At 35.1% G+C, this 14,456-nt stretch overlaps 1 protein-coding gene across 1 annotated transcript; it reads right to left on the bottom strand.

Annotated features, from left to right (window-relative positions):
• Nucleotides 1-496: 496 nt before the first annotated feature.
• LOC121810658 (trihelix transcription factor DF1-like) lies at nt 497-2,867 on the bottom strand. Its single transcript, XM_042211413.1, has 2 exons — nt 2,473-2,867; nt 497-1,986 (listed from the first exon to the last, which is right to left on the bottom strand). The coding sequence occupies exons 1-2, from the start codon at nt 2,745-2,747 to the stop codon at nt 765-767; spliced, it is 1,497 nt and encodes a 498-aa protein (XP_042067347.1). The 5' UTR covers nt 2,748-2,867; the 3' UTR covers nt 497-764.
• Between the last annotated feature and the right edge of the window lie 11,589 nt (nt 2,868-14,456).

The following is a 14,456-nucleotide window of genomic DNA, read 5'->3' as shown; positions in this document are numbered from 1 at the left end:
TATTTACCATTTCAAAATGACATAATAGTACTGGTAAATAAGCATGTCACCACTAGAAATTAATCCAGAGTAGAAATTGCATAATCTTGTAACTAGTATACATGACTAATCAGTACATAATTATAGTATATAAATATCATTCTTACATTAAAACAAATGTATCCTTATTAAATTTAATAATCGAGTCTCAATATGCTGCCATATATATAATAAAAAAATATAGGTAGCTAGTAGTAATTCTTAATTCTCAATGGACTGCCAATTGTAAGGACAGTATAATTAGCTATAAACTTAATACTGTAATTAAAAAGCTGTCTATCGTCTTATAAATACACAATTAACTAATTCCTATGTCCGAATATCGATCACATGCATATACGTACAGATTGTTTCAAAATTAATATATCTTACAAACAAATTCACCAGAAAAATCGAATAGTATAATTTGAAATTTACAGTGTAGCTAGGATGAAAAATAAATGAATAAAAGAAAAAATAACAAAATTCCAAATCCCTTTGATTAATTTAATCTGCCCCTCAGTTTATTTAATTTATAAAAACAATCATATAGGAAAAAAAACCCTCTCTTGTCCAACAAAGCAGTACTGTATTTTGAACTGTGAAAATATAATTTGTTTTCACCAGCATTCAACTCAAAATGAAAATGCCAACCCATTTTCTGACTCCTTTCCTTATCTCCTCCGCCCACATCTGACACCCCCACTTGCCTTCATCTTTACCTCCCTCTCTCTCTCTCTCTCTCTCTAGCCTCCTTCCACTGCGTTCGTCACCGAAGGCGGCTGCTTCGTCGCCACCATTTCGTAATCGCCTGCTTCATCTTCCTCATCTTCACCGTTGTTGTCGTTATCTCGTTCGCTGTCATGCATTTGTTGCTGAGGCCACTGCTGTTCGGGCTGGGCCATTATGGGCCCGAGGTTGAATGAAGGGACGAGGCTCTTGGCCCGCTCCTTGTACATTGCGTCGAGCTGGTTGAAATATGGGCATGTTTTGGAGTCCTCGGGCCGCTTCTTGTTGCTCTCTTTTACCTTTTTGAAGTATTTGTTGATATTCTCCCATTTCTCCTTGCATCGCTTCGAGCTTCGGTTGTATCCTATGTTGCTCATCGCCTTCGAAATCTCCTCCCACAGCGGGCCGAAGGGCCCGCTCTCTTGGTACTTCACTTCTAGATTCTTCCGCAGCTTGATCAGCGCTTCCACCTCCGCCTTCGGCCACCGCGACGAGCTGGCGGAGATGTAATCATCTCCGCCTCCGCCGTTGTCTCTATGCAGCGTGATGTCTAATGTTGGCTGCGGCGGCGGAGTGGTGGGGATCTGGAGATCGGCTTGGCCGGAGACTTTTTTCAGGAAGGAGATGACGGCGGCATCTTTGGCGGCGGCGGCGGATCTCTCCTGGATGAGGAGATCGCGCTCGCGATTCAGCCTCGCCATTTCCTGCTCTCGCCATGCCTCCTCCCGAGCGATGCGGTCTCGCTCTCGGTTCTCCAGAGCTTCTAGAAACTTCTTCTGCAGATCCTCCTGCTTCTGCACTACTTCCGCCATCATCTTCTCTAAGTAGTCCTTCCACTTCCTCTTCCGCCCCCTCCGCTGCTGTATGTCCTCGTCGGAGGAAGTCGACGACGACATCGAATTCCACATCGGCAGTTGAAATTGAGAAGCAGACGAAGAATTGATCGGATTCGCGATGGATATATTATGTGGAGGCACCACGCTTAGCGGCGTCGGACTCGCCGATGGAACATGAAGCATTGGTGTTGCCGCGGCGGAGGGAGGCGGCGGCGGAGTGCTGAAATGGTGGTTATTCGGAGAGGTGTTTTCGAGAGCTTCTAATTGGTCGAAGAATCGATACGCCTTTGCGTCTTGTTTGGATGCTCGGCCATCTTTGGTCCTTTTGTGGTATTTGAACACGTTTTCGAATTTCTCTTTGCATTTTTTAGCGCTTCGTTGAAACCCAAGCTCCGCCATTTTCCTGAAATTCCATGATTCTAAATTAGTAACACATAAAATCAAGGAAACAAAGCAATAAGTATAAGATAATTGGAAACAGCTCATTTTCCAGAATGGTCCCAGAATCTGTTCACTCATTTCTACATAATTAGTGGTGGAAATTAAAAAAGGAAGAATTCACAGATTTTAAGAGCAAAAGAAGATGCCTTCCTTGAATCATCTCATGCTTTTGCTAAAATTAGCAAAAACTGCCAAAAACAAACCGAAATCTGAAGGGTGAAAGTTTGGAAACATCAGCTTCCTTGAAAGCTGCAGAATTATTGTTTATAGTGAAACGGAAAGACGAAAACCCCTTTTTGATGATTAAAAAAACAGCAAATTGAATGAAATTCATGATCTGAAAGATTCCTCATACAGAAAATTCAACAATTCTCGAATTCGGTGAAACGATTCATTAAATGATAACGAAAAACAATTAAAGTTTGGAACTCAATTATTATATCCTCACCTGGAAACTTCCTCCCATAATGGCCTTTTAAGGCTTGCATCGCGAAAGGTAACATCCATGTCAGACCGAATTTTCAGCAGCGCCACCGTCTCCTGCCTCGGCCACCGGTTTCCGCCGCCTCCGCCAATTCTCTCATTTTCATCCACTCCGCCTCCTGCGCCGACCTCGCTGCTGCCTCCGCTAGCTCCGCCGCTGTCGTGATTATTCTCTGCCTTGGATCCGTCGACTGCGGCGGCGGCGGTGGTGGTTCCGATGATGCCTGAAACGCCAAGCATCGTGTGAAAAGGAGTTTTCTTCTCCAGCTAGCTGCTGTAGCCTTCCAATTACTGAATTATAAAAGATAGACTGCTGTGAGTTTTTACGAAGACAGAGAGAGTGGTGAATTTATTTAATTTATTTCGGTGGGATCTGCCTGTCAATCTCACTCTATTTTAAATGGGATAGAAAATTAGGGAAAAAGGGAAAAAGAGTTTTTATTTTATTTCCTTTTCAGCTCAGGAATCTTTAGTAACCCTAATATTCCATCCATCTCATTCTAAGTGAAATAGTAAATTTTTTTGACATAAAATTTTATGTAGTATTGTGTTATGAGTTAAGTGGTGAGGATAAAATAAGAGATAGAAAAAAAATAGAAAGAGTGATATTTTTATTTTTAGAAATGCGGTATTTAGAATGAGAAATTCCAAAAAAGAAAATATGTTAATTAGAATGAGACGGAGGGAGTATATTCTTTATAGAGGCATCACCTGTAATTAGGGTTACTAATATAGCATCGGAATAGCCCGGGATACCGAGCTCGGCACGTGTCAATTTTACGGTCGACCGCAACATCTTTCTGAATTTGAACTCAACGGTAATCTCATATAATATAGATGCAACCTAATTAATATTCATTCGGTATGTATGGCTGTATGTATAATTTAGTTTCTACATTCGATAAAATTGCCGATCGATACTGTCGAATTAGACTGTTTAGTTTATGTATAGCTAGTAATGTTACATGCTTAAGTAAAATTGAGTGGTAAATTGTATATTTGATAGTGAAGCTCAATATAACATTGGAATACATAAGTTGATTTTTGCATAAGTAAATTCTGCATTTGATAGCACCCTCGAAACTGATGAGATAGTTTAACTTTAACTTATGTATGCGCACTTCTATTATGTACTTATATATGTACTATTTCTATTTTAAAAAAATAGACAAAGTTGTAGACAACACGTATTATATCACGTATTATATGTATTTTAATATGCAATTTGTAAAATAGTAAAAGTGAGTGAGGGAAAAGGAGGTGTAAGTGGTGTCAATGGATTCTAGAATACACATCAGTAGTATTGTTACTAGTGTTAACTTTATATTTTAGAATTGGTCTTATTTTGGTGGACAGTCTAAAATAGTAAAACTAATCTATTTTTTGTTGATGAGTTCGTATAATTTTGTGGTAGATTCCATATTCGATTGTAAAACTTGATATAACATAAATAGATTTTTGCATATTATTTATAATATTTAGTGATAAATTCTACCTTTGGTAATAAATTCAAGATAATATTTAGTGATAAATTCTACCTTTGGTAATAAATTCGAGATAACAGAAGGGTGTCCAGTCCATGAAGGTCAGCTTTGCTTTTTTGGAGCATTTGGATTTCAGTGGCTATTTTGGGTTAAACAGGTGGGTATCTTTATAAAATGTCCGAATTGCCCCTCACATGTATAGCATTGACCTTTTTATATCATTTCCCTTTTATATTTCACTACTTATCCGATCATAATAAGGGATTTATTTCGTAAACGGGATTATTCTCCCCATTCTTTATACTGACTAAATTGCCCTTTCACGCCAACTAGTTGATAAATTTAATAATTATGGGGTTTAAAAACTTTGAAAAATAATTGTTAGAGCATCCGCAATGGGGCGGATGATAGGCCGCCCGATGCCTCAGGCGCGCCATCGTCCGCCCACTGTGGGCGACGCGGACGATGCAAAGCGTTTTTTTTTTAATTTTAAAAAAATTATTTATATAAATACCCCCTACCCCACCTTCATTTGTAACCTTTCCATTCACTTTTCCACACTCAAATTACACTATAAAATGGATTCCGGTGAATACTCAAGTCCGAATAGTCCGGTGTTTGGGGGTGGTGCACGTTTTTTTTAATCAATGTAGGATTTGTCGTTTTTAATTAATCGTGGTATTTTTTAAATTATTTTGCGTTGACATATTTGAAAACATTTAAATTAATTAACAAAACAATAGTGAAATCTATAGGGCCCCTTTAGGGCGGCTTATAGGGCGCCTCACTGCAGGTGGAAGGGTAGGAGGATAAAAATACTGACGTGGCGGCTTTAGGGCGTCCCTTAGGGCGCCCCACTGCTAATGCTCTTAGCACTTGTAACGCCACGTTGTACAAGGGCCCCACATGCAATTTTCATGATATCGAGTTTGATAAATATTTGTGTATTATTTTTATAGTACAAGATAATTGGCCAAAAATATTTTTTTTCAGATTTTGATTTGTCCAAAAGTTTTGAAAATATACTAGAAATATAATTTTTGAGAATATGTTAGAAAAATTATAACGTTTGAATTTACTCTTAATTTTTACTACTATATGGAAATAATTTAGTAAACTTGCATTTGATACTACAGATGAAAAATATTAAATGCATGTCATCATTGATGAGTTAAATAATTTTACCCCTTCATAATGAAACGACATTTTTTGGATGAAAAGATAAATAATATATTGCACGCATGAGATCATAATTTCTTACCATGAAATAATTAAGAACAAATCCAAACATTCTGATTTTTCTAACTAATTTTTAAAATACCGGACGATGGAATAGAATTTGAACAAACTTCATAAAAAAATTTGAACCTTTTATATATTACTACTTTGTTTTAAAATTTTAGTAGCAAATTAAAGAGAGGTCATTTTAAGGGTGGGATCCGTGGGGTTGAATTAAACTAATTATGTGTGGGCCATGTTATTTGGCAAAGTCATTTATAAGTAGAAGTAAATAGTGGCCAAATTCTGTTAGGTTGCAACCTACCGTAATAAATGGATTGGAATTTTCATCATATATATGTATGATTGAACATTAGAAAATAAAATCTCATACATAAATCTAGCTGTGATACCCCACTAATCATACAATTATTGATACACACACACAAGTTATATAGGTATACACGAAACTCGAATTTGTCCAGAAAGAAATTATAAATTTAATGATAAATAACAAGAACAACTCTTTGAATATACATGCTTGGTGTCGGAAATGATATTTTTGGTACCAAAAATTTCATATTTGAATTTTATCGATATTTCTATAAATTTGAATTTATCATACATAATTTTTCTAAGTGTAGTTTATCCATATATGTGTGGTTTTAATCCATTATATAAGAGTCCGAGTACACCAGAAACTACTACTACTATATTATATGGGTACCTCTTAATTTGTTGTCAATGTAAGTTTTAAGCTAAAATTTATTGCGTGTGTGCCAAAAAGAAAATTTAATTTAATTTAATTTATAAATTTAATTCACGACATAAGTTTTTAGGTTCAAATTTTGTTTGTTAATTGTTGGCCGGTACTTCAATATACATACTGTATAATTTAGAGTATCCATTCAGCCTGCAGCCAGCCAATCACAAATATTCTTTACCAATGTGTATTAATAATAGTTAAATTTAATTTACAATATTGATTAATTTCAGGTGACAGTTTGGCTACAGTAATGCTGCCAGTGTTATGACTTAATTACAGCAATTTTAGTATTTAAATTTAGCTGCAGTTTACTTTCTCATCATTGATAGTAGTGGGTAAGCATTCCAAATTTTAAACACTACAAATAATCAGCATTTATTTTGTCCATATTCGCTGGTTAGAATATATATTCGGTACAACGTTAGGTAAATTAAAAAAGTATATACAGTTTTTATGCTAAATAATTTTATATTCGTCAGCTGTTATCATTTTAATCGAAACAAATAATCTCCAAAAATTAGCTTCTTATATCCATATTTTTTAGGTTTAAGTAAAAAAATATCAACCAAATAAATTAAATATACCATCGATAGACAGGCCATGTTTTTGTTTTGTAGCTGAAGTATTTTAAATATCGAAAACTACCAATAAAAACTGGACCATGAGGCAAATAAATGAAAATTATTGGACCCATCAATAAATAGGCCATTAATTGTAAAAATGAGTGAAAATCATATTTCTTACTCTCTCCGTCCGAGAACATGCACTTTTGATTGGACACAAATTTTAATGCATAATTGATAAAATAAGAGACTTAGAAAAAAAAAGTTATTTAAGTATTATTAATGGAGCTAGAATAAGTCATACCTCATTAGAGAGAAAAAAAATTCTAACATTAGAAATTGCATATTCTTGTGAGACGAACTTTAAAAAAAAGAGTTATATTCTTGTGTAAAAGAGGCCAGAGGGGGTAGTACTATTTATTACTTGTGCACTTAATTAGAAAATTAAATAATTGATTAGGGGTATAAGAGCATCCCCATCGCTGCTCGATGGAGCGGACGACGTCCGTGCCGAAGGCGCGACACACTCGTGTCCGCCGCTGTGCTCGCGCCGACGGCACGGCGCTGCTCGATAATAAGAGCATGTTTGTGCCGCTGAGCAGGTCGACGTGGCAGCCTCCTATTGACCAACGGCAATGCCGTTGGCTTTTCCTTTCTTTCTTTTTTAACATTTTAATTTTAAAAATCATTTTTAAATTAAAAAAAAATATTTTCCCACTTCCTAATAAATTATATCTGTTTTCTCCCCACTTTTACTTTATTTTTCATTTTTCCCTCAAATTCACATTTTTCATCAATAAATACCTCCATTTCCACAAAAAATTTCACACCACACTATACAATTATCATCTAAATTCTCTCATCAATTCTCAATCTTTTCACTCTTGCAAAAAAAATCCGGCTCCGGCGACCACTCCTCCGACTCCCGCGGATGGAACCACGAATGGTTCAACCCAACACCATTTCCTCATCCGGATACAGAATTCTCGGCCCCTCCTGAAACCCAAGGTTCTCAAATTCTGGGTGGCTATCGGCCTTATCCGATGGACGAGCAAGATGCCACCGATGGGCGATACGGGTGGATCGGCGGCTCCCAAACTCCGGAGGACAACCCCAGCGCTCCTCCTCCACGTCGTCGTAGTGTTCCTACTCATAATCATGGCGGTGACGTTTACGTCCGCACCGCGTACACTCCGCCGGAGATGGAGAAGATGTTCACAGCCTATTTCGAAATGTCCGAAGATCCGGAAACCGGCACGAACCAAACCGAAGAGAGGTTTTGGTGGTGCATCTCTCGCCGGTACAATGCCAGCCAACCGGAGGGAACCATCGAGCGCAACGAGAGTATGGTGCGCAATGTCATCGTCAGAGCCAACGATGAAATCCAAAAGTTCCAGGGGTATTACCTCCATGAACAACGATCGGTGGGGAGAGGCATGAGCGAGGCCGAAATCATCACGGCCACCATGTCGACCTACCATTCCATGCATTACAAACCATTCAAGCACCTCGACGCTTGGCAGCAAGTGCGTAGAAATTCGAAGTACAGGGAAGGCTTATCATCCTCCTCCAGCTCCTCCAGCAAACGGTTGAGGTTGCTATCCCTATCCGACGGCGGCTCCAATGAGGTGGCTAGCCAGCTTGCCAGAGCTAACTTGGGTAGCCCCGACGTCGGCACGAGCAATTCCCAACGCCGGCCGCAAGGAAGGAAGAAGGCGACGACCAACCGCCGTCACGCCGAGACTCCATCCGCCCCCGCTCCCGCTCCCTTTGTGCCACCTCAACGCCCCACTAACTCTTTGTGGACCCTTTTGGCTCAACTCAATTTGGCCAATAGGTCTCGGATGACTCCCGAGCAACTTGATTCACATTTGGCAATGATACGGGGTCTCCGAAAAACATTGGGGATAGGGCCAGAGGACTAGTCTTCCACGGGGGTATTTTAAATTATGTAATTTTTAATTGTAGGATTTTAATTATGTAATTTTTATTTTTTAGGATTTTAATTATATAATTTTTAATTTTTAGGACTTTAATTATGCAATTTTTAATTTTTAGGATTTTAATTATGTACTTTTTAAAAAATTTTGAGGGTATTTTTAATACATTTTAATATTGTGGAGATGTTTTTATTTAAATTGAATAATAGAATGGTAGGACCCTTTAGCATGTCATTGCGGAAGAGCATGAATATGAGTGTTGTGCTCTTGGGGAAGAGTATGGAGTAAAACATGAATAAAAGTGATTCGAGGCACGCTTCCATGCTCTTGCCTAAGAGCATTGATGGGAATGCTCTAACGGTCAAAAGGGGTTGAAATTTACGAGATTTGTCACATTTATTTTCTTTCTAGTGTGGAACCGTTTACACAACTCTAATTTACCAACACCCCCAATGTCAACTGTATACTACTCCTATAAGAAAATTACCAGTAATTAACACCGACATTGTTGTAATTTTCATAATTATGTTTCAATAAAATAAAAAATGAAATATTATGTTAAAAATGGTCATTCACCTATTCAAAAGGTTTATAATAGAAGAGAGTTATCTAGTGTGTCCTACTTATTTACTTTATTTATAGTTTTTGATTTGAGAAAATTGATGAGACTTAATTCTACATCTCACTATTTTCCAATAAATTTTGTTTGAAGTAATATTAGAAAGTGTTAAATAATAGTCATTTAAAATTTTAAATCATAAAGTTGATCAATTTTGATTAGAAATGGGATGGTACGGTGTACCATACTGAAAGTGTCATACTGTGCACTGTACCGAAAATATCATATTGTTACTATACCGAACTTTTTGATATTCCGAGTTTCGGTATAGAATGATTCGAATACCGTTATCGTACTGGTTTTACGGTATTTCGTACCGGTATACTAAATTTGGTACGCTATAGCGTTCTACCGTAACGTTTCTTATACATGTGTACCAAAAATAACATTTGAAAATCGGTATATATCATGTATATTATAGATTCGATAAATATTGTGGTATACTGATACTGAACATAACGATATACTAAATGTATCGACATACCAAAAATGTCTGTATATATCGTATGTTCGATATATTTCGGTATAATGTTTAAAATGACATGTTTAAATAAATAAGTTTTTCTTTTGTTTTCCTTTATTTTGGTATTTCTTTTCTTATTTTACTGAAACAAATTCATTTTTAATATTGCCAAAAAACATTGATTTGTGTATAAATGGAATTATTAAGAAAAATTGCAACTTTATAATTTAATATTTTAATTTAAAAAATTATGAAACTAATAATAATTTGATCATCTTTATAATTTAAATATTTTTTTATCTAGTTAGAAATTCTAAATAAGAGAACGTAAAATGGAAGGGACTTGAAATAAGAAAGATATAATAAAAAAACTATTGTTGCTTTCTTCTAAAGATTTATTATCCCGATAAACAAATTTTTTACTACTACTACTACTAAACTAGTATGGATGCAAAATTTTATATAGTGGTCGATATGCATTGAGAACATCAAAAATAAAAGACTAGTTAAGTATGTTAATTTGGATCCGCGACAATTAAAAAAATGTAAGATTATTTGATGAAATGATTTTCCGTAGAGAATATTATTGTTTTTGTAATTTTTAGGTGACAGTTCGATGAAAGCTGAATATACTGCGCTGCGCGCTTCCATCTATGATTAATGGCAAAAAATACAACAAAATTTATTGGCAAGTTTGTTGTTGAAATAGAATAATGCCAAACGAATTTTGCCCAAAAACCCAATAAACAATAATTAATGGCAAAAAATAGAACAAAAAACGAACTACATGACACTAATCACATAAACACAAGTAATGGTCAGAAACCGAAGGCGACAAATCTGCTATTATTCTTCGTTTCAATCTCTAATATCACACATTTTGCCAATTGATAATTACATTGTATGGAGAAAATTTAGACACGAACGAGCTAAGTCACAAAATAAGTTTAGTCTCTTCCATCTCCAATTCTATCTCAAATCTTTGGAAGGTCCTATCATCTTCCTTATAATTAAATAACAATAAAAACAATTATTACCACGGCGTTGCTCATGCAATTCATGTTATTATAGGTTGGAATACGATTAAACATCAGCATCAAAATTTGTGACAACAATAAGGATATGTTATATTGAAATTCCCTTTCATATCAAGGATAGGATATTATTATATTCTTCGCTTCGGCCTTCGGGTTGTAATAATCTCGTTGCTTTATTATTTAATTATACTCTTTGTATGTAATTTATTGCGGCAGTTACCTACCAAAAATAAAAAAAAATTAAATTATATAGGTTCCAATAATGTGTAATTTATTGCATACTGAGTTTGTACTTTTCTTGTTATCAATTATTATGTGCATACGATCCCAAGAAGCTAGAGACCTAGGTAGGCAAGAACATTTGAGTGTTTATTTATATTATCAATAATGATTGGTAATATTTATTATAAAGATTCATTTGTGTTTCTTCTATTTATTGACCAATCATTTAGTAGTACTTATTTAATAATGAATAAATTAATGGTATAAATATTGCACAAAAACATCTTAACCGGTAGAGGGTAAAATTTCATAAATTATTTTGTTTATTCACATTAAATATGTAGTATATATTAAAATTATAATTAGTGGTAAATTTTGGGGTAAAATACCAAGTTTGATCAATTTTTGGTCATCCTGGAACTTTAAAAAATCACAGATTGTATACTTTGACATTTGTCACAATTATCTCATCATGAAATTCTGGCGTTGCACGTATATGTATAAAAATTAAAACCGTAACTGAAGTAGCTAAATATTTTGTCCACGTCAAACACAATTTTGCTCAAATTCGAAATTATGAGCTAGGTGAAATAAATGTTAAAATTATAATGTAATTGTCTTTTTAAAAAGTTACAATATTAACCAAAAATTGATTAAATTGGATAATTTTTTCAATAATTAATTTACCCACCAATTATAAGCATGCAATAAAAATGAGATGAACATGACAGTAAAAAAGAAAACTAACAATACTACACGAGTTGAGCCATCCGCAGCGCGCATGACTGGACCATACCTAGGGTCCGGGTCGGGCCTGCAGGCATTGGAGGTGGGGGAGACCGGGTCTGGGACGCACCTGCGGCCGGTGGAGTGGCCTGAGGCCGTGCCCCGTTGCGGTCCGGCCCAGCGTTGCGAGCTCACGGGCTGCACCCGTTTGCGGCCCGTCCCGGGCGTTGCGGGCGCTCGAGCCGGACACGAACCCCATTTTTATATTTTTTTTGTCTATTTAAACTCCACAACAATTTCATTCCTTCTAAATTATTCCTATGGATTTTCGAAAATATAATTGTTCAAAAATGTTTTCAAATTTTAGGAATTGTAATTTTTAAATATCTAGGACTTATAATTCTAGGGTTTGCTATAATTTCCGAATTAACAATGAATTTTCCCAAGTACTTATAATTGTTCAACGTTTTCAATTTTAAGAGTAAAATAGTTTAGAATTATGAATAGTACAATTTAATGTCTGGGGCCTACATGGGACCTGCAGGGTTATGGGAATTGTAGCCTAGCACAGAAAATGAGAAAAATAATGATGTGGAGGGGACTTAGAACCTGGATCCGGGATGGGGTTGTGGATGCCCAACGGGGCTCGTCCCGGGAGCGCGCAACGCCCGGCCGGGATGCAACAGGGCTCGGCCTGAGCTGTGTTTCCCTCCCCTCCAATGCACCAGGCCAAGGGCCGGGACCCAGGTGCGGCCCGGCCGCAGTGTCGGGGATGCTCTAAGGAACCTCTAGAATCGGAATTTGTTCACACAAAATATTACCTCATACTGTGATTAATTTAATTTCCAATCTTGTCCCCTTAGATATCTAAGTATGTTTTTATTTCATTGGGCATTTGAAGATAATTGTTTGTAGTCGTATATTCGTATTATATAATAACTAACATATTATAACAAAAAAGTAAGAAAAAGTGTATTACTTGAAATAAAATCTTATGAGGTCCAGGTCGGGCCAGAGAATACCTGATATAACACGATTTTTTATAATTTGAAAAATATCATTACTTAGCTTCATTCGTTCATTTTTGATTTATCCATAAAAACTTGTCTTTCATTCACAGTAAACAGATAGACAAAACTCATCTATCAATCATCTTACTGAACCTCTATCATCTATCATATGTATATGCTAATTTTTTTGTGAGAGAATGAAATACTCGATCCACCTAACATTTATTCAATACAATCACTACTTTTGGAACCATATATCACGTTTTATTCATATTATACTACTATCATATTTACTCATAATCACAGTTGCTTTGACAGAAGTCATTTTTATACACAACAATTGTAATTTTTAACCCAATCAATTTTACCCTAGAATATCCGAGTTCATGGTATAAAGGATAGCTTACAAAAGTTTTTGACTTTGATTTGTTGGCATTATTTGTATTTAATATGAACAGTGCATGATGAATTTAGAACTAATAATTAAATTATCATTTAAATCATAAAACTAGGTTGATCAATGATTATTCTATTTATATTCTTATTTAGTGACTCGAAAGAGAACTTTTTTTTCCCAACAAAGTCGTATTTAATCATCTCAAAAAATACAAGCTCCTTTCAATCATTCTTCCGAATCTATCTCACAAAACCCAAACCTTTAAATAAAAAAAACACTTAATAAGAAAACCTTTACAGCAAATAAATACTACTCCACTTTACAAATACAACGGATCCCCAATTTGCTAAAAGGGGGTTTCTCTTTTGAAAATTCATGTTCCCTCCCAATATTCCCACTAAATATAGCCACAAAGTAAGTATATATATACAGGTGCAATACTTACACGTGTAAAGATTTTAATTAGATAATTTCTTAAAAATTTATAATATGGTTAATAAATAATTGAATCAAATCTCCAACAAGTAAGCTAAGTATTTAGGGATTGTGAGAGGGACCATATGAGTTGTCTGATAACTAAATGGGGGCACGTTGAAAAGTTACATGTACACAAAGGATTAATTGAACATGCCTGGCATGTGAAATATACACATAAATCATGTGTCATCCGTGTGGATTTTAACCCTTTTCTATTTTTATCTGTCAGCTAATTAACAACCCACCACTTTATTTTTATGTATTTAGCTTTTTATTCAAGAATCCAGATGAATAAGCAAACATAGGTATCAAAAATAGTAGTGATATTTGGTCTAATGGCTCTAACATTGTGCACAAATGAAGTGTAATAGGAGTAGAGTAGTATATATTTTAGGAACAAACATATTCTAAGATGAAGTATTATTCCTTATTGTCCCATGATTTTTCACCAACAGTAGATTTGTTCCAACGTAAGTACTCCTATATAACTGCAAAAGCTTAAGCAAAATTTATGTTTACGTCTAGAAAAATATTTGAACATCCTGATGGTTACGTGGCACTGAAATTCACACGTCGCAGTTTTTATTTATTCATTATATATGACGTGGAGTTATTAAACAATAAAATGTGTGATTTGGAAAAATATGTTTCTGCTTGATAGTCCAATATATATACATTGATTCTCACCATTTTTCACTCTCTGTTTAGTTATCACTTTAACACTAACGACATGAGGATGTGTTATATTGCTAACTCATAGTTAAATTGCTAATTACAACTAAATGGCATGCATTAGATCTTAAAATCAAAGTCTAAGATCATTCAACTCTGAGTATTTATGTCAATTAACAACAAAGTAGTTATAACTAACTTTTAAAAAATATCTCAAAACTTTAAATGTATATGACTATCTCAATTTAAATTATTTTTTCACACAACATATATCAAATTAAAGGTAATTTTATAAGGATTCCAACGAGATCCTACATGCATATGTTTGGAAGTTAAAATTTGACATTTTTTTAAT

This window comes from Salvia splendens, chromosome 1 (genome assembly GCF_004379255.2).
Source record: "Salvia splendens isolate huo1 chromosome 1, SspV2, whole genome shotgun sequence".
NCBI classification, from domain to species: Eukaryota; Viridiplantae; Streptophyta; class Magnoliopsida; order Lamiales; family Lamiaceae; genus Salvia; species Salvia splendens.
Note: the sequence above shows the minus strand (reverse complement) of the source record. Positions and strands in the feature narration are given on the sequence as shown.